This window comes from Dromiciops gliroides, chromosome 4, assembly GCF_019393635.1.
Source record: "Dromiciops gliroides isolate mDroGli1 chromosome 4, mDroGli1.pri, whole genome shotgun sequence".
NCBI lineage: Eukaryota > Metazoa > Chordata > Mammalia > Microbiotheria > Microbiotheriidae > Dromiciops > Dromiciops gliroides.
Window position 1 is genome coordinate 210,460,042 of NC_057864.1, and position 23,741 is coordinate 210,483,782.

General features: G+C 38.0%; 1 protein-coding gene across 1 annotated transcript in view; it reads left to right on the forward strand.

The window, feature by feature from the left end:
* PRKCA (protein kinase C alpha) overlaps positions 1-23,741 on the forward strand; it is a 512,156-nt gene that overhangs the window by 480,977 nt on the left and 7,438 nt on the right. Inside the window, exons 15-16 of the mRNA XM_044000074.1 lie at positions 6,903-7,010; positions 8,635-8,775. Coding sequence (XP_043856009.1) covers positions 6,903-7,010; positions 8,635-8,775 — 249 coding nt within the window. The remainder of the gene's footprint in view (positions 1-6,902; positions 7,011-8,634; positions 8,776-23,741) is intronic.

Consider the following 23,741-nt stretch of genomic DNA (forward strand, 5'->3'; position numbering starts at 1 on the left):
CTCCCAAAAGTTCATTACAGGGGGCCCATCCAATTTGTTGAAGGCCATTCTCAGTTTCTCCTAAAACAAGGATACTGGTGGAATTCTACAACAAACAAAAACAAACTATCTGCCCATCTTCTTTCCCTATCATATGATTCTTTATGTTTTTCACTCCTTTTTTACTTTGGAGTTCTTTACTAGGTACATGCTGAAGCCTTTTCATACTCACCATGTGATTCTCCATTGCTTTCTCTGTGATGCTCATCTTGAATTCTTTGAAGGCATTTGTATTCTATGGTTCATTGTCTTATAGCAGCACAAGCAAGAATGTTACTATTAAGAAGTAAGCCTTTGCTTCATGCAAAGCATTACATTTTAATATGAAACTATACTGCTTATACTTATACATATACAGGGTAAAAATGTACAGAATAAATAAAACTGCATTAAGGTAGTTAATAGGAGGAGGAACACTAGCATTTGGAAGGTCAGGGAAAAACATAGAAAGTGTCTTAAAGGTACTTGGGGGTTCTGGGAAACAGAGGTTAAGAGAGGTTGGATTCTAGGAATGGAGGTATAGCCAGTGCAAAGGCACAGAGACAAGAGATAGCCAGCCATTTATGAAGAACAAACAGAAGTTCTGGTCAACTGTACCACAGGATACAAAAAAGAAACTAATGTATAATCAATCTGGAAAGAAAAATTAGTGCCAAGTTATGAGTTTATCCTAACAGCAATTGGGAACCACTGGAGTTTATTGAGTAGGGAGATGATAGTATCAAATCTATACTTAAAAATCCTTTTTGTTGCCATGTGGAGGGTAGAATGGGGAAAGGCAGGGAGACCCATTAGATGGCCATTACAATAATTAGGCTAGAGGTGACAAGGATCAGAACTAAAGTGATGACTGTGAGAGTAGAGAAAAGAAATCAGATAGGAGAGATATTGTAAAGGTAGAAACAGCAAGATTTGACAACTGATTAGATTTGGGGTGGGGTGAGGAAAGTGAGGTGTTGAAAATTTGGAAGTTGCAAGCTTAGGAGAGTAGAAGAATGGTGGTACCCTCAACCAAAATATGAACATTCATTAGAAGGAAGGCCTTGGTGAAAATTGAAAATCAGTTCTGTTTTAGGGATGTTTGAGCTTAAGATGTCTCTGGTGCATGCAGTTTTAATATCCAAAAAGCAGTTGGGTGATGTAGATAGAGCTCAGGAGAGAGACTCAGACTAGAGTCTTATGAACCATATGGTTAGAGGTGATAATTGAATATTTGGGAACTAATGGTCATGGAGAGAGAGTAGATAGAAGAGGACCCAGAATGGAACTATGAAGTACACCCATGTTTAAGGGATATGATATGAATGAGGATCAACAAAGGAGCCCACGAAGGTGTGATCAAACAAATAGGAAAAGAACCAAGAGAAAGCAGTGTCATGAAGACCCAGAGAAGAGAGAGTAGGAGCAGAAAGGTAGTCAATGGTGCCAGATGCAGGAGATACTGAGGAGAAGGACTAATATCTTTAGACTTTTTTAAGAGACCATTAATAACTTTGGAGAGCACAGTTTCAACTAAATGATAATCTTGAAAGCCAGATTGCAAAGGGTTGAGGAGTGAGTGAGAAGTGAGAAAGAGGAAATACCAGGATCTGAAGATGGAATGTCATGTATGAGGGGAACAGAAGACCAGTTTGAATGATCCACAGAGTTCATCAAGGGGGACAAAGTGTAAGAAAACTGGACAGATGAGACTAAGCAAGATTGGGAAGAATTTCAAATGTCAAACAGAAGATTTTATATTTGATTTAGGAGGTAATAGGAGCCATCTCAATTTATTGAATAAGGGGTAATAATGGTCACACCTGCACTTCAAAAATCATTTTGGCAGCTGAGAAGAAAATGAGTTGAAAGAGGAAGAGACTTGAGGCAAGAAGACCAATTAGAATGTTATTGCAATAGTCCACACAAAAGGTGGTAAGGGCATTTAGTGGAGTGGTGGCTGTGTGAAAATAAAAATGACAATATTTGAAGAGAAATTGGATATGTGAAGGGAGAATGAGTAGTAATGACACCAAGGTTACAAGCCCGTGCACCTGGAAGGATGATGGTGCCTTTTACAATAATAGGAAAGTTGGTAAGAAGGAAGAGTTTGAGGGAGGACGGAATCTTACACAGATGGAAATAGAAGCCATAGTCACATGTCACCTCTGTCTGATCCAAAACACAGTAAGGATATTTTTTTTTCGGGGCAATTGGGGTTAAGTGACTTGCCCAGGGTCACACAGCTAGTAAGTGTTAAGTGTCTGAGGTCGGATTTTAACTCAGGTCCTCCTAAATCCACGGCCAGTGCTCTATCCACTGCGCCACCTAGCTGCCCCCCTCCCCCACAGTAAGGATATTATCTTAAGAGGGAATTTAGGTGGCACAGTGGATAAAGCACTGACTCTGGACTCAGAAGAATATGAGTTCAAATATGATCTCAGACACTTGACACTAGCTGTGTGACCCTGGGCAAGTCACTTAACCCTATTGCCCCACCCAAAAAAAGGATATTATCTTTAGCTTAGCATTTGCTATTTCAGAAATAACAGGGGATAGTAGAGGGTGTTCAGTGTGAAGCTTGCCTTTAACCATTCTGAGTAAGGAAGTATGTGATACAGGCAGGTGTCTTTCACAAAGAAAGTTCTCCAAAGACATGCCATTCCTTAAATCTAGAAGAGAAGTGAGGGGGTGGGGCACAGCTACAACTGATCAGATTTAGTCTTTTTTTCTTTTCTTTTTTTTTTTTTTTTGTGAGGCAATTGGTTAAGTGACTTGCCCAGGGTCACACAGCTAGTAAGTGTTAAGTGTCTGAGACTGGATTTGAACTCAGGTCCTCCTGAATCCAGGGCCAGTGCTCTATCCACTGTGCCACCTAGCTGCCCCCAGATCTAGTCTTAAGAGAGTCCTCTCATAGCTTTATCCCAAGAAAGGTAACTGAGAAAAGTTAAGAGTCTGCTCTCAGCCAGAGGCCCTTGATTTTATTATCTATAGATTTCTGTCATCCAGACTAATCTAGTATGTGGTTATTATGAAAGGGATGAATCAGTTCTTATTGACAAGCTCTTGCTTGGCTCTTGTCCTTGCCCCCAAATTATTCATACAGAGGCAGAACTTTCTCTAATTCCTACTGTACCTTTCTACCAGCTAAGTAAAATTCTTCACAAAAAGGTCACAAGACACAAAGAGCCCTGTTTGATGTAAGATTTTTATTTATTAGGCAGGAAGTGTGTCTGCATTTGTATTAAGATTATAGATTTTAAAGCTAGAAAGAACTTTAGAAGCTATTAAGTCCAATCCCCTCATTTTCCAGATAAAGAAACTTAGTCATGGAAGTTAAGTGATTTTTCCATGTTCATACCACTAGTAAGTGTCTGAGACAAGATTCAAACTCCTGGCTTCTGACTCCAAGTCTAGCACTCTATCTACTTTGCCGCTTTTCTATAGTCATTGCTAATTAATTATGAAAGTCCTGGCTAAAAGCAGTGAGTAATTCTAGGGACAGTCCTGAAACAAGTTTTGAAGTAGTTGACAAAAATGCAAGACAATTCTATATTAAGAGATTAAGAGGTTTCTCCAGAAAAAGAATAGTGGGTGGTAGATCTGGCCAAGTATTGCATTTCATCAGTCTTTTTATCTGTTACCCTCCTTATAAAACCCACCACTATCATATCTGCCTTTGGGACCTATAGTTTTTATTTTTAAAAATATTTTTTTTTCGGTGTGATGAGGGTTAAGTGACTTGCCCAGGGTCACACAGCTAGTGGACCTATAGTCTTTATGCTCTCAGCTGCCCACAACCCCACAGCATTATTCTCCCATGGACCCACCTTCTCTGGTAGCTTCCACATTGTGTCATGTTCTGCTCTCTTCATTGAAACAAAAAACTGTGTGTCTCTGTGCCTCCCATGGTGAAAATTAAATACTGAGATAAATTAATTGATGCCTCAGTGTGGTGATGAGAAAAGTAAAGAGTAAACCTTCTGGGCACATCATCTTGTCCCAGGTTTTATTAAATGCAGTGCATATTTATATGTAATGACCACCCACATTGTACTACCTCATGCCATTAATATGGAGAATGTAGATAACTGTTCACTCTCTAGGCCGGCCACTCTGGTCTGCTCTCACACTGATAGGTCTAGTTTCCCAGTGAAGGTTACACTAAAGCTTTCTCAGAGGTAATACTGTTGTGAAGGGAATACACTCCCCCTACTAGTCTTTTTGCCACTGGTGTATTTCCATTTGTGCATACCCAGCTACTCACAATTGACTCATTTAGATCTTATGAGATTTAAAGTCGAATATTTGATCATAAATCTCCCCTCTTTAACCTTTCCCTTAATTTATCTCCCAGACTAGTAAATGGAAGAAGCTTCTGGTTTTCTAGTTAGAGCTTTTATTGTATGGTAGTCACAAGGTGATGTTGATTAGAAGGATAGGAAAGTAGAAATACAATACAAATCGTCTTAAGTCTAAACTTAGTCTATATTCCGTATAAAATTCACCAAAAGCCGAAGGCCACCTTTAGGGAGAGAGAGAGAGACCGTGTCAAGCGCGTGCTGCTGCTAACCGTGAGCCGGGCCCAGTCGAACTCTCGTCAGCATCAGCCTGTGCAGCGCAGTCAGGAGACCAGCAGAGCAGGAAAAAAGTCCCCACTTCTGTTCTCTCCTTGCCTTTTAAGCTCGCACCCTGGAAGTGGAGTGCTAGCAGGCAGCAGGCAGACTGGCGTGCGTAGCTCATGCCATTGGTCTCCTCCCCAAAAGGGTGGTCCTTGAAAAACTGGCGTCTTTCAGTTATCCCAACTGACTGTTAAAAACTTTCATTTTTTTTTTTTACCACAATCTTAACCGTAGCCATTTACTTAACAATAAGGCAAAAGAAATAATCACATCACAGATTATTAAAGTAAATGCAGGAATAATAGAAACATGTTAAATCTGGGTCACATTCTTCTACCAATATGTATTTATATCTGTAAGGGAGAGTGGGTACACACTTATAGAAACCTGCTAGGGAAGGCCATGAGAGAGGAAAACCTAGGTGTTCAGGGTAACACAATTCTGAAGTACAGACTTTGGTGCCATTATTCCAATTAAAAATCTCAACACCTGATTCTCTGTTAACTGTTCCCCTTCTAATCCTCACCATCCTCTAGCTGGGCAGATCCAATTCCTTTTTGTTCTGAAATCAATGAAGCTTTTAAAAGTTCTTTCAACTAGCAACCACCCTTAAAATGACATGGAAAAGGTATTACCCTTTAAGCTAGAGAAATGCAAAGCTCTACAAGCTAGCTATCTCTGGGCAAAGCATATAAGCCCAACCAGGTATTCACTAACCAGGATGCTATGCTGTCCAATTACATATAAGCACTTCTTTCTAACCAGTGTAACGATTGGAATGACGCCACCTGCTGGAGACCTACTGTAGAAGAGTTCCACCCATGAAGCGAAGGTCTTTGAGGGCAAGACCAGGAGTCTTTTCTTTGGCGTCAGGAAGTGACGCGGGCTAGTGGGAGGAGGAAGGAAGAGACTGGCGCTCAGTCTCGCGCTCTTTCCTTTGGACTCTGGTGGAGAGCGGAGCTAGAAATGTGCTCTCCCTTTAATAGATAGGAATCTAGGCCTTTCTCTCTCTTTACCAAATTCTTATTCTCCTTAATAAATGCTTAAAAGTCTAACTCTTGCTAAAGCTTATAATTTATTGGCGACCACTCATTGGATATTTTAGACAGACTAGCTAGAATTTTAGCCCTTAACACCAGCCAAGCAGCTACAAAATCTATCTTTCCCTTAGTCTGCTTTTCCATCTCACATCATGGAGGGTAACAAAGAACAATAGACCCTTCTAAGAGACTTCATTTCTCTCAGTACCCTAAATCATTTTCACTTACGATGTAAAAATTCCCCCTATGAAATCAAGAGTCCTTATTTATTCATTCCATAGTCTCCAAATAGTTATATGATTTTTCATTTTGAGATTTGACATTAGTAGTATTAATGATATCATTATTTTTGGAGGGGTCCAGATTTATAATTTCATTGGTATAAGAAACTCCCAGTAAGGAAACTTAGTCTGACAATGACAGTTGCTCTGCAACTTATATTTTTAGAACATTTTTAGCCTTTTCTGGATAGTGGACCACTTTTGGCCATCCAGTGAAGCCTATTAACTCATTCTCAGAGTAATGTTTTAAAATTCATAAAATTAAATACATCTTGAAACCAGGTCTTTGGGACTTAAAGAGCAGTCCTTGATGTCATTACACCCTACTGTTTCTTACCTTTTACTATCTGATGGTCGTGGTGGTGGTAGTTGTGGTGGTGATAGCAGCAAAATTCTGACCATAAAAATTTCAGGGCTAGAAGAAGAGGGCATGGGCCATTGTAGGTCAAGATAGGTGCCTTTTGGTGGGTAAGATACCCCTTAAATTAGACCATGTAGGTGGCTATAGGTATCTCTTAATTAATTTTGAAGTGTTTCTGCTTTAAAGTGAATCACTGAGCTAGATAGAGAGGGTTCTTCCCTACTGTAACCTAAATTTTATCATAATTAGTTTGTTTGACATGTGATTACAAGATAAATGAATTAATTATATTTTATTTGCAAATCATTAAAAAGTATTAACCAAAAATGGTTTTCCCTGCAGATTGTTTTTGGTTGCCTGGGGTAAGATAATTAAGAGACAAAGGGGAAAAAATCCGTACTGCCATCAATCTAATTAAAGATAATCAAATAAACCCTTAAGCTAACTAGAGGTAACTTTGAAGCCTCTGATGTGAATAGAAGCACTGTGCTCTTCCCTGCCAAAGGAGCCATTTATTAGCAGCGGGAATAAATCAATCCTTCTACATCCTTTCACATCTTTGCTGCTTTCTGTTGGATAGCCTCCCTTTGATGGTGAAGATGAGGATGAACTCTTCCAGTCCATAATGGAACACAATGTTTCCTATCCAAAATCATTGTCCAAAGAGGCTGTTTCCATCTGCAAAGGAGTAAGTAGATCCTGTTTATTTAGCAGCACCTTATTATAATCATTCCATAAAGAATGTGAGCTGATGGATTCCTACCCATCCTCTATGACTTCTCAGGATTCGGACCAGGAGTGTTGTGAGGCTCAAATGAGATAGTGGTTATAAAACACTTTGAAAACCTCAAAGTGCTGTAAAATTGCCAGTTATTATTGTTATTATTATTACCCTCCAATCTGGTAATTACTTTATTCCCTGAAGCTTTATCAACATTCCTGAACTCAAGCAATTTTTACAGAGCAATATAACTGGACTCTCTGTGTAAAAAAAAAAAAATGCACATTTTAAAGTTTAATCTGCAATATTAACACTTTCTAGACAATCAATAAAGCCACAAATGAAGCTCTGATTTGTTGTAATTGCCTATTTCCAAAGTGTAAATGCTCACACTGGAAATTTGATAGTCATTCTTACAAGCCTGTTAAAGTTGGTTCCAGCACAATCAAGTTAGAATCCTGTGAAATCAACCCACTATGGTTACTTGGTTAGTTTGGTTCATTGATTGGTTTGACTTCAGCAATATTTCCTCATAAAACTTTCCTCACATAAGTCCACAGATGAATGTGAAATACAAATCACAGTTAATGGGATGGAACAAGTGGTTTTGGGAAAACCTTCAAGTATGTTCATTCATTCATCCAATACCATGTGCAAGGTACTTTTAGGTACCAGGCTCTGGAAGCAATACAGAGAGACACAGCTGTAACAGCTCCCAAACTCTTAACCTCCTTGACAATGGGGACTGTATGTTACTCAACTTTTTAACCCCAATAAAACCCTGATATACATATAATAGACACTCAGTAAATATGATCAATTGAATTGCATTAGTAATAACCCCTGCTCTCAAGAAGTTTATAGTCTAGTATTATATCAAAACTTCACAGTAGAAATAAATGAATAGAAGTTACCTCTGCAATATTTTTTTTTTTGCGGGGCAATGGGGGCCAAGTGACTTGCCCAGGGTCACACAGCTAGCAAGTGTCAAGTGTCTGAGGCCGGATTTGAACTCAGGTACTCCTGAATCCAGGGCCGGTGCTCCATCCACTGCGCCACCTAGCCGCCCCCCGCAATATTTTTTTACATATGATCATACAAGTCTGGAGATTTTAGTCCAACTTATAAATGAATAATACACACATGAAAACCAGCACACAAGACACACATACCCGTATGCCACGGACATTTATATATAAATTGTTTAAAGAATTATAGCCCTTGGAAACAAACAAGCTCTAGTTAAATCTTAGTATAACCAGTCACAAATAGGATGGGCAAGGATAGGGTGTCAAGGAGCAAGGTCTCAATGAGTGCCAGAGGATGGAAAGAACATGAAAAGAAGTTGAAAATAAAAGGAAGCTTGATAAAATTGGTACTTACAGGCAGATTACCATTTAAATCTTTCATGACATTTCTCAGAACTACTCAATAGTACTTTGTATTATCATCATGAAAATGGTGATGGAAAGAACACTATAGTACAAATTCATTTAGTCAACTTGGGGGAAGTAGAGAATGGAATAAAAATGAAAAGAAGCTCATCCACTGGAATGTCACTTTTTTCTTTTGCTATTCTTTTGTTGTCTAGCTAATGACAAAGCACCCTGCAAAACGCCTGGGCTGTGGGTCTGAGGGAGAAAGGGACATCAGAGAACATGCGTTTTTCAGAAGAATTGACTGGGAGAAACTGGAGAACAGAGAGATCCAACCACCATTCAAACCTAAAGTGGTAAGTAAAGAAAGAAAGCCCTGTTTCTTTGAGAAGACAGGTGTGAAGTCATAACATTTCCCTGGGCAGAAGAAAAAGATAACACCCCTGGAACAAAGAGAATGACCAACTTTTTGCTTTATCCTCTTTTCTACTGAAGACTCACCCCATTTTATTATTTGGTTTCATGTAATCAATATTGCTGTTTACTTTAGGATGGAAAAACTGATCTGCCCCAAATATTGGTTTATAGGCCAATGGTCATTATATAGAATGACAAGTTGAGGAAAGATTGATTTAACTCCCATAATCTCATATCCAACATGAGATTTAGTCCCTTTGCTTGTTCATTCCCAGGTAGGAGTGATATTTCTGAACCATTTTTAATATGTACAGTATGATCATAACAAGTTCTGACTAATAGTGTTTTCTTTGGTTCTCACACCCCTAATAAATCCCCAAGTTTATCACAACCATGTTATAATTTCCTTGTATCTTACTTTTTCTTTCATTCCTGGACATAGTTACTTCAGCTGTTACTCCAGAAATAACATGTTAATTTAACTAGTTTCGTGTGTGTTATGTTATTTTATGACTACTAGTTTTCTGACCAATGACTTCAGCTTATATTGGGTTTTGACAATCTTATTTGACAATTTTATTTGACAATCTTTTTATTTTCACCAAATAACCCTTTGCAAATAATACGGAGGCATCAGATCACCTCTCCATCATCAATACCTCTAGTAGAGTAGCTAGTACTTTGGTATTGTCTCTGAAGGCTCATAACCAAAAGGCCTCCCCTCAAAATGGAAAATATTTTTTGTTGTTCAGTCATTTCTGACTCTTTGTGACCCCATTTGGGGTTTTCTTGGCAAAGAAACTGGAGTAGTTTGCCATTTCCTTCTCCAGTTCATTTTATGGATGAGGAAACTGAGACAAATAGGGTTAAATGACTTACCCAGGGTCACACAGTTAGAAAGTGTCTGAGGTAATACTTAAAGAATCTAGGCCCAGCACTGTATCCACTGTGCTACCTACCTACCCATAAAATTGGAAATACTTTCTGGTATAGGCTGGACAGAGAAAACTTACAGCTATTAATTTCTGTGATTCTGAGAAATGGGTCCCTTTATTCCTTGGGCCATTGTTAAAGCAATGAGTGGGTTAGTTTTCACAAAGCAACTACTATTATCAACCCAAAAAAAAGACTCCTCATACCGCAGTTTCTCACTCAACTGAATGAAATGTCAAACCCTTTTGTTAGAGGGAAAATAGGAACTCCATCATCAAACATATGCTCGTGCTTTACCTACTGCAAGAAGCAAACTGGTGACTAGGTCTAATTTTATTTTTTCAGGCTGCTTTTAGCACAAACTGAACAAAACACAATGTTAATCTAGTCAGTTGACTTCTTCCTGAACCAGTATGTTAAAATCAGCCCCTATTCATCTTTCTTTTCCCTTTCTCTTTGATGCCAGTAACCTGGACAATCCAGAACACTGAGTTCAGGGCTTTGTCTTGTGATCCCAGGTCTTCTATATATAAAGCCCAGAAACCTGAACTGAGCAAAAGCAGAGTATATGGAGGGTGATTAATTCTCCCCTGACTAGCTTAGGCAGAATTTCAATTTATTTTTCTTTGTTGCTTCATGTATTTGTCTGACGCTTTTGAAAAAGAAAATGCAAGGTCATTCAGTTGAAAACTAATAGCTTCTTTAATGAAGTAATAGGAGAATAAATATTGAAAATGCCTTTACAGTTAATATAAAATGTGGATATTCTTGACTTTGCAAAATAAATGAGTTTCTGCAAAGTTGTCTGATTTTCTCACTGACTTCCATTTTAAGATGCACATAAATTCTGTTTATTCACATAATTTCTCACTTTTCTGGTACTTATTTTAACACTAAAATTAAATGCAGGAGAAATTATGAAATGCTGTTATTTCAGCAGGTTAGAATATGATTTACCCTTGATGGGCTGCTATCAGAGACAGCTCTGCCTGTCCTCCCCACCCTTCCCAGGCCCACATACCTCCTGGAAGGAAAGCAAGGTGTCTCAATGGATAGAATGCAGAATCTGGAGTCAGAAAGACCTGAGTTTGAACCTAGCCTCAGACATTTACTAGCTCGGTTACCCTGGACAAATCATTTGAACCACTATTTCCCTCAGTTTTTCTTGTCTATAAAATGTGCATGATATTAGCACCTACCTCCCAGGGTTATTGTAAAGATGACTTTATAATATTTCTAAAGTATTTTGCAAATCTTGAAGTGCTATGCAAATCCTAGCTCCTGTGATTGTTATTTTTATTTATTAATCCATTTAATCCTGAAAGTTATTTCATTATTTTTTTTTAATTCAAGCTCTCTATATAAGCTCATCCTTCACCGAAAAAACAAAAGTCCTACCCTGATTCTTCATTGTGGCATGAGGGTGACACTGAGTTTCCAAAAGCTATGATGGTTTTGGCAATGTCTGCCATACTGCCAAGGCCTTCAGTGATGTACTAGCCACCACAGTGCAGCTAGTTGGCACAGTGGATAGAGCACTGGCTCTGGAGTCAGTTGGACCTGAGTTCAAATCTAGCCTCAGATACTTGACACTTACTAGTTGTGTGACCCTGGGTAAGTCACTTGCCCACTATTGCCTCAAACATCCATGGCCAGCTCCAGTTGTTGTGATCTATATCTTGCTACTGGACCCAGATGGTTCTGGAGGAGAGAGTGAGGTTAGTGATTTTGCACAGCCTTTCCTCACTTAAATCCAATTCACCACAAATCAGGTCATCACTTTCCTGATGTCATGGTGCTCTTCAAGAATGAAAGACAAACAACAGATGATGAAATGTTTTGGGCCATAGAAACTCATGAAACTACTATTTAGACTTGTAAACGTTTGGCTCTGAGGCAAGAGACAAACAAAATCTTAGCTATTTAGAGTATGGAAATAGATATTTTGCTATTATCACTCAAGTAGTTTTAAAAAAGATTGTGTTGTTTGAAGTTTTGTGTGAAGAAGTTTGAAATAATAAAGAAAGCCATTTCAAAATTAAAAGAAAAAAAAATTTAAGGAGTATGACTATATGATTGCTATATAGAGTGACACACTGTGAAAAAAAAGGATCTAACCCTGGGACTTTGTTGTTGTTGTTTAGTTATTTCAATCCTGTCTGACTCTTTATGACTCCTTTTGAGGGTTTTCTTCATAAAGATACTGGAATAGTTTGCCATTTTCTTCTCCAGCTCATTGCAGATGAGAAAACTGAGGGAAATAGGGCTAAGTTACTTGCCCAGGGTCACACTGCTAGTAAGTGTCTGAGGCTGGATTTGAACTCAGGTCTTTCTGACTCCAGGAAGTCTCACCAAAACCCAGTCAGCTTATCTGGAAATTAGTCTTTCTTATGAGCATGTGCACAAGAGTTTATTTGCTTTCATCCCTTTCATCCCATTTGTTTTTATCTTTCACCACTTTCAGGCATTTCCTAATCACTGAGCCACAATTTGTGATACACTCTGAGACTCCTGGACTTTTCTAAGTTCCTTAATTTCAGACATCTATCACACCTGAACCCTAACCCACACCTGAACACCTGTTCTCCTCCCTCTGCTACCTTAGCTTTTCATCATTTCTAGCACTATCTTCTTTCCATCCTACCACTATCTTCATACACTGCAGACCATAAGAATGTTTTTTTTCTAAAGTTAATTTACAAGGAAAAAGTCATGTTCAAATTCAGAAATACTGTACCAGAATATGATACCTACATATAAAAGAATTTCTACAGACCCAGCCTAAGGGACATATAAGCTTTCTAGCTTAATTAAAGTTCCTTAGAACTAACATCATCTTTTATCTCTATTCATCTTCCTCATGGCCTGAAGGAGAATAGTGTCTTCATTCCCATAGTGCCCTTCTGATTGCATGGCATGTTTATGATACCCCATCCATACCACTCTGCTAATTTACTTCCCTTCCCTCTAAATTAGGGGTAGAGGAAGGAATTGAAGGAACAATCAAAGATCACCTCAACATGTCAAAATTCAAAATAATTCAACCAGACACAAAATTCAGTCCCAAAGTTCAAAGCAGACTGCCTATTCTTTACACCAAGATATATGTAAAATAAATTTCAAAAGCCAAAGTCTTTCATTTATTCATGTTCAAAATGATTTGGAATGCTTGGGCAGAAATAACTTTTGAGGTTCAAATATGAAAGTAACATGCTGTTTCCCAGCACTAGTAGTGAAACTTCAGCAAGGATTATTCCTGTAGAATAAACAACTGGAGAACTCTTGTCCTAGGATCACAAATTTAGAGTTCAGAGAGACCATACAGGTTTATCTAGCTCAATCTCCTTATCTTGTAAATAAAGGAGGTTATATAACTTGCCCGATGTCACATAGGGAAGAAGTGGCAGAGCCAGTATTCAAATCTAAGTCTTCAGACTTAATCAGTGGGCTCTTCTCTGTGCCATGCTACTCTTATGAATGTTTTGTAGTCTGGGTATTTACAGTGTCTGAACTAGGGTATAATATGTCATATTTCATTAGTCATTGCCTCCATAATGGAGTGAACATTGGATTTGGAGTCAGGAAGACCTGAATTTGGATCCCGTCTCCAATATGTAATTACTAGCTACCTGACCGTGACCAAGTCCTTGAATCTCTCTGAGATTCTATTTTCTCATCTGCAAAATGAGAGTAATAATACCTGTAAAAATATCTCATGAGACTGCTTATAGGCTTAAATGAGAAAATAGATGGAAAATAGTTTATAAACCTTAAGTTCTCATTTAAATGTCAGCAATCGGAACATGTGAACTATTATAACCTGAAAAGATCTTGATTTCAGAGTTTCGGGAAACTTTATTCCAAAAAATAAATTATTATCCTATTTATCAATTTTGTTAGTTCAAATTTTGGCAAAAGTAATTAATATATTACGTTTAAAGTGGCAGCATGAGGTAATGTTCTTCATGTTAAAACACCTAGATTCAAGTTCTTACTAACTCTTTGACCTGGGATAAATCACTTAACCTCTCTGAAACCTGGTTTCCTTACTTATAAAATGGGGATCATAACCTGGTATAAGAAAAGTATTTTTCAAACCTTGAAGTGTTATATAAGGGCAAGCTATTATTATACAGGACTCAGAAATAAGACAAAGAAACTATGCTGCTGTGGATGTAGATTCAAGACCACTGAAGCATTTTCATTCTATGAGTTCCAGTGGATTGATAATGAAAGAAAATACCTACAGAGGAGAAAACAAAGACTGCAGCATTTTCCTCATTATTGAAACAATTAGCTCTGAATCCCCAACAAAAGTTGTTAAATATTTATTCTGTTATCTATTTTTCCTTCATAAACATTTTTTCATCTCTTCAAACCTCCTGTTTCTTAGGCTGAAGTAAAAACATCAAGATTAGTAGCTCTGCCATTTATAAACAGTATAACAAACAGTAAAACAAAGGCACCATTATTTACACTATATCACCTTGAGAAAGTTCACAGACAAAGTTAATTTTAACCATCACTATAACTGCTGACTTCTCAATTCTGGAAACACAGTCCCACTGTTCACATCTCTCAATATATCAAATAAACTCTTTTCTCAAGAAGTCATGTTTCTTCACAAGATAAGGATTAGAGTTAGTTCTCTAAGTTCTTTTTCTCTGTCCTTTCTTCAGTCACCATAGTTAAATCTTTGCAGAATGACAAACTCAGGCAACTTCTGAAGGGAAACAAGGGAGAGGGAAGGAAATGAGCATTTATTAAGTGTCTACTAGGTACAAGGCACTATGCTAAGCCCTTCAAGAATGTCTCAGTTGATCCTCACGACAACTCTGTTATTATCTTCATTTTAACATGTAGGAAATTTGAGGTAGACAGAGGTTGTGACTTGGTCATATAGCAAGTAGGTGCCTGAGGCAGGATTTGACCTCAGGTCTTCCTGATTGCAGGCCCATTGCTTTATTTACTGTGCCTCTTAGATATCATTATAAAGTACTACATAGCTAGCTGCCTCATTCTTCTTGTAGATTGACAGTTAAGCCTTCCATAGTCCAAGATTCCATTGCCTCTTAAAGATACATTAACGGTAGCTATAGTTTCTGGGGGAGACAGTGTTGAAGTTATATTCTTATATACTTATTTTAAAATAAAGATTTAGGGGGCAGCTAGGTGGCACAGTGGATAAAGCACTGACCCTGGATTCAGGAGGACCTGAGTTCAAATCCGGCCTCAGACACTTGACACTAGCTGTGTGACCCTGGGCTTAACTTAACCCTCATTGCCCTGGAAAAAAAAAATGAAGACTTAAACTGATTAAATTATAGATTTTTTAGCTCTGTAGGCTATCTAAACTGGATATTAATCCAACAGCTTCATTTTACAGGTGTGGAATTTGGGATCTAAAGAGTAGAAATGATTAATCCAGTACCAGAATTCTTCTAACATCTAATTCTGCCACTAGGTTCCAGTGGATTCGAATCTGATTTGAGTAGTTATATCTATTCAAATACATCAATACTCAAAATTTTAAAAATACATCAGTATCTAAAATTCACTTGAGAAAATAAAATAATAATAATAATAATAAAAGCCTGGACCCTGAAGAGGACAAATGAAGATTATTCCAGGAATCAAAAAATGTCACCACAGCAAGTATGCCTTGTCCTCTATGACTAGAAAATGGGATTTTTAAAAAAACTCATTTCTAGAGCTCTCAGAATGTCAATAGACTTCATTTTCAGAAATTGAAGATATACGCATTCTTTTATTCTTTTGTGAAATTACATTCTAAAAAATACATTATAATCTTAGAAATAGAATTCATTTTAGGTTTTCAGTCAGTTAAACTTTTATAAGTCAGGCTGTTACAGTGTTACATTGTTACAGCTAATTAAAATTTTTAAAAATAGGCTATAATCTGAGAGGGATGTTTGGTCTTCCATGAAGCCACAAAGAAAAAAATGGAGTGTTTACGTTGTATCAGATCACTTGCCAAAATCAGAAACAATATTATAATTGAAACAAAAAAGGAGTTAATTTTAAGATAATTAGTATTTATGATTACCGATGAATCTAATTCATGTTTACTACTCATAGGAGACCAAAAGTTCTCCTAGAAGCATTCACTATAATTATTTTTAAAGGATAAGTTAATATTAAAAAATTACTCCAGGGGGCAGCTAGGTGGCACAGTGGATAAAGCACCGGCCCTGGATTCAGGAGTACCTGAGTTCAAATCCGGCCTCAGACGCTTGACATTTACTAGCTGTATGACCCTAGGCAAGTCACTTAACCCCCCATTGCCCTGCAAAAAACAAACCAAAAAAAAAAAATTACTCCAAAAAACATCCTATAGTTGACAGACTTCAAGGTAGCTTCAAGCCAGTTCTCTTCCATGAAAAGCCTTTCTTGGGAAATTTACAAAAGTTATTTTATCAGGTAGAAACATAAAGAATGCATTAATCAATTTTGGTTCTTATTCCAGTGTGAAGGTAGGGTGAAAAACTGTTTGACTTTTTTTCTGAATTGGATTTCCCATTCCACTTGAAACACTTAAAAGTAAACTGTATTTCTCAATATGTTTCACAGTAAAAATGTAATTCTATTGGCCCTCCTGTAGTTTGAAGAAGTTGAAATTGTCTGAGTTAACAATGTGCTTTTTTAAATACCATTTGGGGGGCAGCTAGATGGCAAAGTGGATAAAGCATAGGCCCTGGAGTCAGGAGGACCTGAGTTCAAATCCAGCTTCAGACACTTGACACTTACTAGCTGTGTGACCCTGGGCAAGGCACTTAACCCTCATTGCCCCACCAAAAAAACCCCAAAAAACCCCAAAACTTAGGTACTTATTAAGTATCAACTTTTGAAGAGGAGAATTTATAGCAGTTTTTTGACTTCTAAAATAGACCGAGAATTTTAGGTCTTCAGTTTGTAGACTATAAATAATTGAGGGAAGTGGGAACTACTTGCATAAAGATAATAATTAGGCAATGAAAGTAAATAAAATGAGAGCAGAGAAAAGAGAGAAATGAAGAAGGTCTAGCCTTGGGAGTTACCAACACTTAGCATTGGTTTATTTAGGGGTGTGGCTTTTGATTATAAATGGTAACAGAATTATAGGCAGGTCACATAGACCTGAGTTCAAATTCTGCCTCAGACACTTACTAGCTATGTGAAGCAAGACAAACCAATTAGCCTCTATTTGCCTCAGCTTTCTCTTCCATAAAATGGAGATAATAATAATACCTACCTCCTAGTGTTGTTGTGAAGATAAAATGAGATATCTATAAAGCACATTGCAAACCTTAAAGCATTATATAAATGCTAGTGATGATGGTGGTGGTGGTGATGGCAGTGGTAGAGGTGGTAGTAGTGACATGAATTCTGGAAGTTGAACAAGATTTCTACTGACAATACTGACTGCATGTCCTGAAAGTCTAATGTGTCCAGTTGAACTTGGACTCAATTTAGAGGTCATCTTAACGCTTGGATAAAAATGATAATGATAAAAACTTCTATTTACATACTAATTTACAATTCACAAGGCACTTTTCTTCACAATAGCTCTGAGGCATTTAGTGCAAGTATTATAATCTCCATTTTCAGAGAATAATAATGATAGGTCATTTATATAGAGCAATTTAGAAAGTATTTTCTTCACAACTGCATTGTGGAATAAGTACTACAAATATTTCATTCCCATTTTTTACAAGTGAGGAAATTCAGGTTTGAAGAGATTAAAGCAACTTGTCCATAGTCTCATAGTTAGTAACTGTTGGAGCTAGGGTTTGAATCCTGGTAAGATGCCATGGTACATTGTCACATTCAAGTAGTTTTCCAATCCATTGAAGCCAGTTCCTTACAAATTTTTATATTTGTCTATGATATTGGGAAAATGTTTTTAAATAATGAATATAAAGATATAGCATTTGTGCTGTTGTAGAGAGCCAGCCAAGAAGACCTGGGTTCAAGTCATACCTCTGATATATACTGATTATATGATACTGGGCAAGTTATTTAACCTTTCAGTGTCCTAGACAGCTCCCTAAGAGTAAAAGTTGCAAAGAAAGTGCCTATCTACACTAATAAAGGGAGTGTCGTCACCTATGAGTTTGCTATAGCAGAGCTTCTTAACCTTTTCCCACTCGAAACCCCTTTTCTCCCAAGAATTTTTTTTTTGCAGGGCAATAAGGGTTAAGTGACTTGCCCAGGGTCACACAGCTACTGTCAAGTGTCTGGTTTGACCTCAGGTCCTTTTGAATCCAGAGCCATTGCTTTATCCACTGTGCCACCTAGCTGGCCCCTATCTCCCAAGAAATTTTTATGTGACCCTAGGTATATAGGTATATAAAATAGCTATATATAACCTTTTACTGTTGCCAAATTTTTCCCAACCCCCACATTGTTACTTTGTCCTATAGTAGTAAAATCACAGGTTCAGTCTCTAATCTTATTCTTGTATGCACCAGAGTTCCCAAGTAGTGAGCAGTCAGATAAATGCCCGAATCCAGGTTATTGCAAATCTTCAATAAAAAGTACCACTCTTTCTCAAGACAGCTATTTCTACAAGCCCACTTAAGATAGGGGACCTAATATTCCTCAAACTTGCCGAAGTGTAAAGAAGCAAGTAATGTAAAATATAAAGAAAGAACATATGTTTTTATTTCACATTACCAAGTTTAACTAGTCAGTAAGCATTTATTAAGCATCTACTGTGTGTCGAGCACTATTCCAAGCACTGGGGAAACAAAGAAATATAAAAAAACCATCCCTACCCTCAAGAAGCTCACAATTTATTACAGCAGATGAGAAGCCTGAGTCTTTGTCCCCAAATATCCATTTGGCTCTCAGACCCATGTAGATTGAGCTTTGATGTCATGTAGCCTTAAGCCTACAGATTCACAGAAAAGCTTATGAATACAAATTTTCTCCAGGATAGACTTTCCATTTACTGGGATAGTTCATCAATGCCCCTTGTTGGCAAAGTGAGAGAAGAGGATTGTCATGATGTTGTTGTTTTAAAACATAGGGAAACCAAGCATTTGTCCCATAGACAGAATTTGTAAAAACATTTCATTAGTGCTTTTAAAGTTTGCAGGGCACTTTCCACACATTATCCCACTTGAGCCCCATGAAGTAGGTATTATTGGTATTATTACTCCAGTTTTACAGATGTTCTCTGAATGGTTAAAGTGCACTGACCACTGTCTTTCAGCTAGTAAATGTTCAAAGCCGGGTTAGGACCCAGATCTTCTTGACTCCAAATCCATTACTCTATCCACTAGAAGATTTTTGTAAGTGGTGATTATGCCAGTCCAGTTCAATTCTTAGTCTCTACGGTTGATAGATGACCCTTCTCCAAATATTCTACTGTGTCCATTCTTGTTCCCCAGAAATTCTGTACCAAAATGCACTGGCTTGATTGGGCTTCAAAGTCTTCGGTGAGCACATTTTCAGAACCATGGGTGAATAAATCAGCAAACTAACTTCTCCCTTTTTAACACTTGTCATGTGTTTCTGCTTGTGTTGGTAATGAAACAACAAAGTGCTGTTGACACTGTCTCCCCTGGGAATGCTGATCTTCTGAGATGGAGGGCAGAGGGGGACAGAACTACCCATCAGTGCCCCCCAAGGCCCTGCTCAGTAGTTCAGAAGTGTTGATATTCCATCCCAGAAAATCAAAACCACATATATGCTAGCTTGAATTGGGGGCCAATCGGGTAAACAGAAGTGAGTGAAGGTAGCTTTGTGTATGTCCTTGAGCTTTCATTATCAAAGAAGTATCCAGAGTTCTAGCATTGCTGGTCCAGTTACCAATATATCCACCTAGTAAAATACTTCAGATGCTAGTTGGCCAAAAAAAAAAAAATAGACAGACAAGCAAACCAAGGCAAGTTCCCAGGATGCGAAGTAAATGAAACTATGTACCTAAAATAAGTGGGTCATCCTTTTGTAAATACTGCCACAGAATGGGCTATGTCAAATCACACGAAAAGCTGTTCTCTGCCTCTTCTCGTTCCTGTCTATAATCAACCTGAAATAACTTTTTCCACTTTATTTTCACAGTGCCCTTCCTGTTCTTTTCTGTGGTTATTTTTCTTTATGGGAATGCTTTCAAGCTGTTCTTATTCACCCTGTATTCCCATTCTACTGACAGGGAAGGTATGACTCCAAATATGGAATACTAAAGATAAAGGCCCAAATAGAAACAGAAACAAGTGTTGTTTCTTCCCAGTCACCTGTGAATTATAGGTCATATCAGATCCTACAGTAAAAATGAAGGCTAGTGTCAGTGGGCTACAGATACCCTCCAATCTCCCCAACAATATTTTGGAGCTAATTAAATAGGCACTAGACCTGAAACTTTGCTGAAATTCACTGGATTTAGTTAAATTTAATTCAACAAATATTTATTCAGTAAGTTACCCAGTTTAAGACATAACAATGACCCTAATTTGGTTTGTCCCACTAGATTTTATTGATTCTAATTTGGTGTATTTCATTAATTCATAGTTTTTATCAAACAGATTGGAGCCTTCAAAGAACCCTCCCAGACTAAGGAATTGCCAAAGCAAGGAAAATACATTCTTTTTAAAAATTATTGGTCTAAGCCTTGGATTTCATCTTCTTTGGGAATTTCCAGTGTGGAACCTCTCTCTGCTTATGCACATCGGCAATTCCTCAGTAATTTAGAATTGTAGAGAGTTGTCACCTGGGGTACCAAGAGCTTAAGTAACTTACCCATAGTCAATAGGCAGCATGTGTCAGAAGAAAGAGTTCAACCCACCTCTTCCTGTCTATGATGCCAGCATTCTATCCACAATATATACATTAGAAATGTTTCATTTATTGGGGGCAGCTAGGTGGCGCAGTGGATAAAGCACTGGCCCTGGATTCAGGAGGACCTGAGTTCGGATCTGGCCTCAGACACTTGACACTTACTAGCTGTGTGACCCTGGGCAGGTCACTTAACCCCCCATTGCCCTGCAAAAAATTAAAATTAAAATTAAATTAAATTAAAAGAATAAAGCAGAGGGGCAGCTAGATGGCACAGTGGATAGAGCACTGGCCTTGGAGTCAGGAGTACCTGAGTTCAAATCCGGCCTCAGACACTTAACACTTACTAGCTGTGTGACCCTGGGCAAGTCACTTAACCCCAATTGCCTCACTAAAAAAAACAAAAAAAAAAAAGAATAAAGCAGAGCATTTTCAAAAAAAAAAGTGTTTCATTTACAAGACCAATGTTTCAGTCACACAGGGAGCAATGCTGTGGCTTACTGACACCCATCCCTTGACTACAGAGAGAAGTTTGATGAAAAGTAAATATTAAAAAAAAAAGTGGAAGGCCAAGACAGCCTTACTTAACTCAGAGTGGGCTTACACCCTATGTCTCAGTTTGTTTTAGATTTTTCTGGTCCATTTTCCTGTACAAGGCTAGTTTGTGGACAACATCTGTATAGTGCATGACAACAGAAATGATGCTTACACATTTGTGGATGAGGAGATGGGTGATGGGCACAGGAGGAAGTTAGAATGTGTATATGATCTAGGGAACCTTTGCTTGGGCCGTCATATGCTACCCTGATTTAAAGGAGTGTCAGCTGTTTCTTTTCATGTGTGTGCTGATGGACTGCCTGAGCTCTGACATAACTGCCTCAGAAGCTTGAGCTAGCTAGCTGCCATGGACAGCTAACAAGGTTGCACGTGAAATAACTCTTATCATAAGGTTTCTGTTTATATCCTGAAGAATAGAGGTAAGAAACCCAGGGTCCACACTGGTTTTATTTATCTCTTCAGTCTCTGTATCTCTCCTTATCCTCTCAGTTCAGATCCATATTGGTCCTCTGGAGGGTTTTTAGATCACAAATGGAGTCGTTGCAGTCTAAGTTGGACTACAAGAGTGGGAAGAAGAGGAAGGGAAGGCAAGAAACTTGACCTTATTACTAATAAGAACAAAAAGAATCATGGTTATATCAAGGCATGTAAAAAGGTTGTTGGGTGTTGTTTTTTTTACGAAACGCCCATTTCTATTTTTAAAAACCACTGAAGGAAATAGGATGGAATAGGATCACTTCTGCATGTAGGGGGTTTGCCTTGATAAGGACACAAAGTAGGTATTTAATAAATGTGTGTTAAGTTGACAAAAAAAGACATAGAAACAAATTTTTAAATGCATAGAAGAGAACAAAAAGAAATGTTTATAAGTAAGCAAACTCTACTCTCTGTGCCTTTCTGCCTTTTAAAGCACAGGATGACCTTAAAAGTCACCCAGGTCCAGAGTTAAGCCTAGAAATTCAGTGTCATGGAATATTCTTTACTAAACCCCAGGCTATTCAAAGGTCAGTTTTTGCAGACTCACCTTTCAGAGTGTTTGCTTTTGAAATTTTGTCTGGCCAGTTAAGTTATGACTTGTGGCTATCTTGTGAGCAGAAAGTGATTTGTAAGTTACCATATCTAGAGAGAAAGTGTGAGCCTATGAAATCTTGGCATGGACTAATACTGAAGAACCTAGAAATCTCAGAAGAGTAGGTAGTTCCAGCCAGTTGGGATAGAACTTGACCTTTTTTCCATTCCTTCTCCTTGGGGATTACATGGTTCTCTTTGGGCAACCACTCCTTCTCCCTAACTGGGACAAAGATTAATATCAAGACAAGACCAACTGATCTCTCTCTGAACTAGAACACAGCAGTGGTCACCATCAACTGGATAGCCATTAAATAATTTGTTGCAACAGATGAGTTTTGATTAATCAGGCATTGAAAAAGACCTTCCCAAAATATCAGCCTGCAGGGGATGCAGCAGCTCCCCATCACAGTACACATTTGGGGCTACCATCTTTGGCTCTGGGTTGGAGATCTCTTTTATTTCCCAAAGCACATACATACTTGAGGTGGCTTACTCATGGAGGAGACTGTGAATGTCAGAAACCTGCTGTGTTTGATCTCTGCTTTGAAGTCTGTTGCGATTTTTGGAAGAAAAGCACAACAGAAATACAACCTATATGGATAAAATCTCTATAATTCTGCAAATTGAAGGCAGGACTGATATTAAGTGGAAATAGATTACTTATCTAAGGTGATTTTGGGGTGGAAGTAAACATTTGTTCCTTCACCCCTTTGCCCAGGGCCAGCTATTCTTTGTTGATAAAATACATTTTCCCAAATTCATCAAAACTTCTTTAATTCATATTGCACCCAGGTGGTCCTTGGCCCATACAGCAAAAGGAAATGTGCCAGTATTAGAAAGTGATTTAAACAAATCAGTGAAGCACAGATCTATTTTTTTTTAAACAAAACCCAGCAAGAACAGTAAATAACTCTTCAACAACCCTCCCAATGCTCCTAGTTAATTATTAAACTAAAAGTTTAGCCTGGGCCAGATCAGAAACATAAATTTCTAGAATCAAGCAGATGGCCAAGTATCTGATAATTCACCTTTTATTGTATTAATATTATTGCTAATGATCTAGAATAGTCTCCACAAGACAAGACAGATACTCAATCAGTAGGACTTAGAGCGGCTCATCTCAACTTAGAGCTCTCTGTTTCCCCCCTCCAATCTAGTACAAAACTCACAAGGAAACAATAGCTAATCTTCACTCCACCTGGGGTTAGTGTGTTAGAGCCTGTTTGAGGTACTGGTATTATCCAAAAGGCTTACTTTATTGCTATTGCTTTATATCCCACAGTGCATCTCTCCCTGGTGTTTCTATTATGTTGCCCTCGGAAGCATCTAAAGATAAAATATTAGGTTGGATTTGTGTGTGTGTGTGTGTGTGTGTGTTTGTTTTAAAGGAAATATATTATTTCCTTATCACTGTGTAGGACTTTAAACACCAGCAGCCCTGTTATTCCTCCCAAATCCTTCCTGCTTACTCAGTCCTGGCTTTCAAACGGCATACTCTCCAACTCAAATAACTTCCCCCCAAATATGTTTCCTATGTTTATATTCTCTACTGACCTCTCTCTTT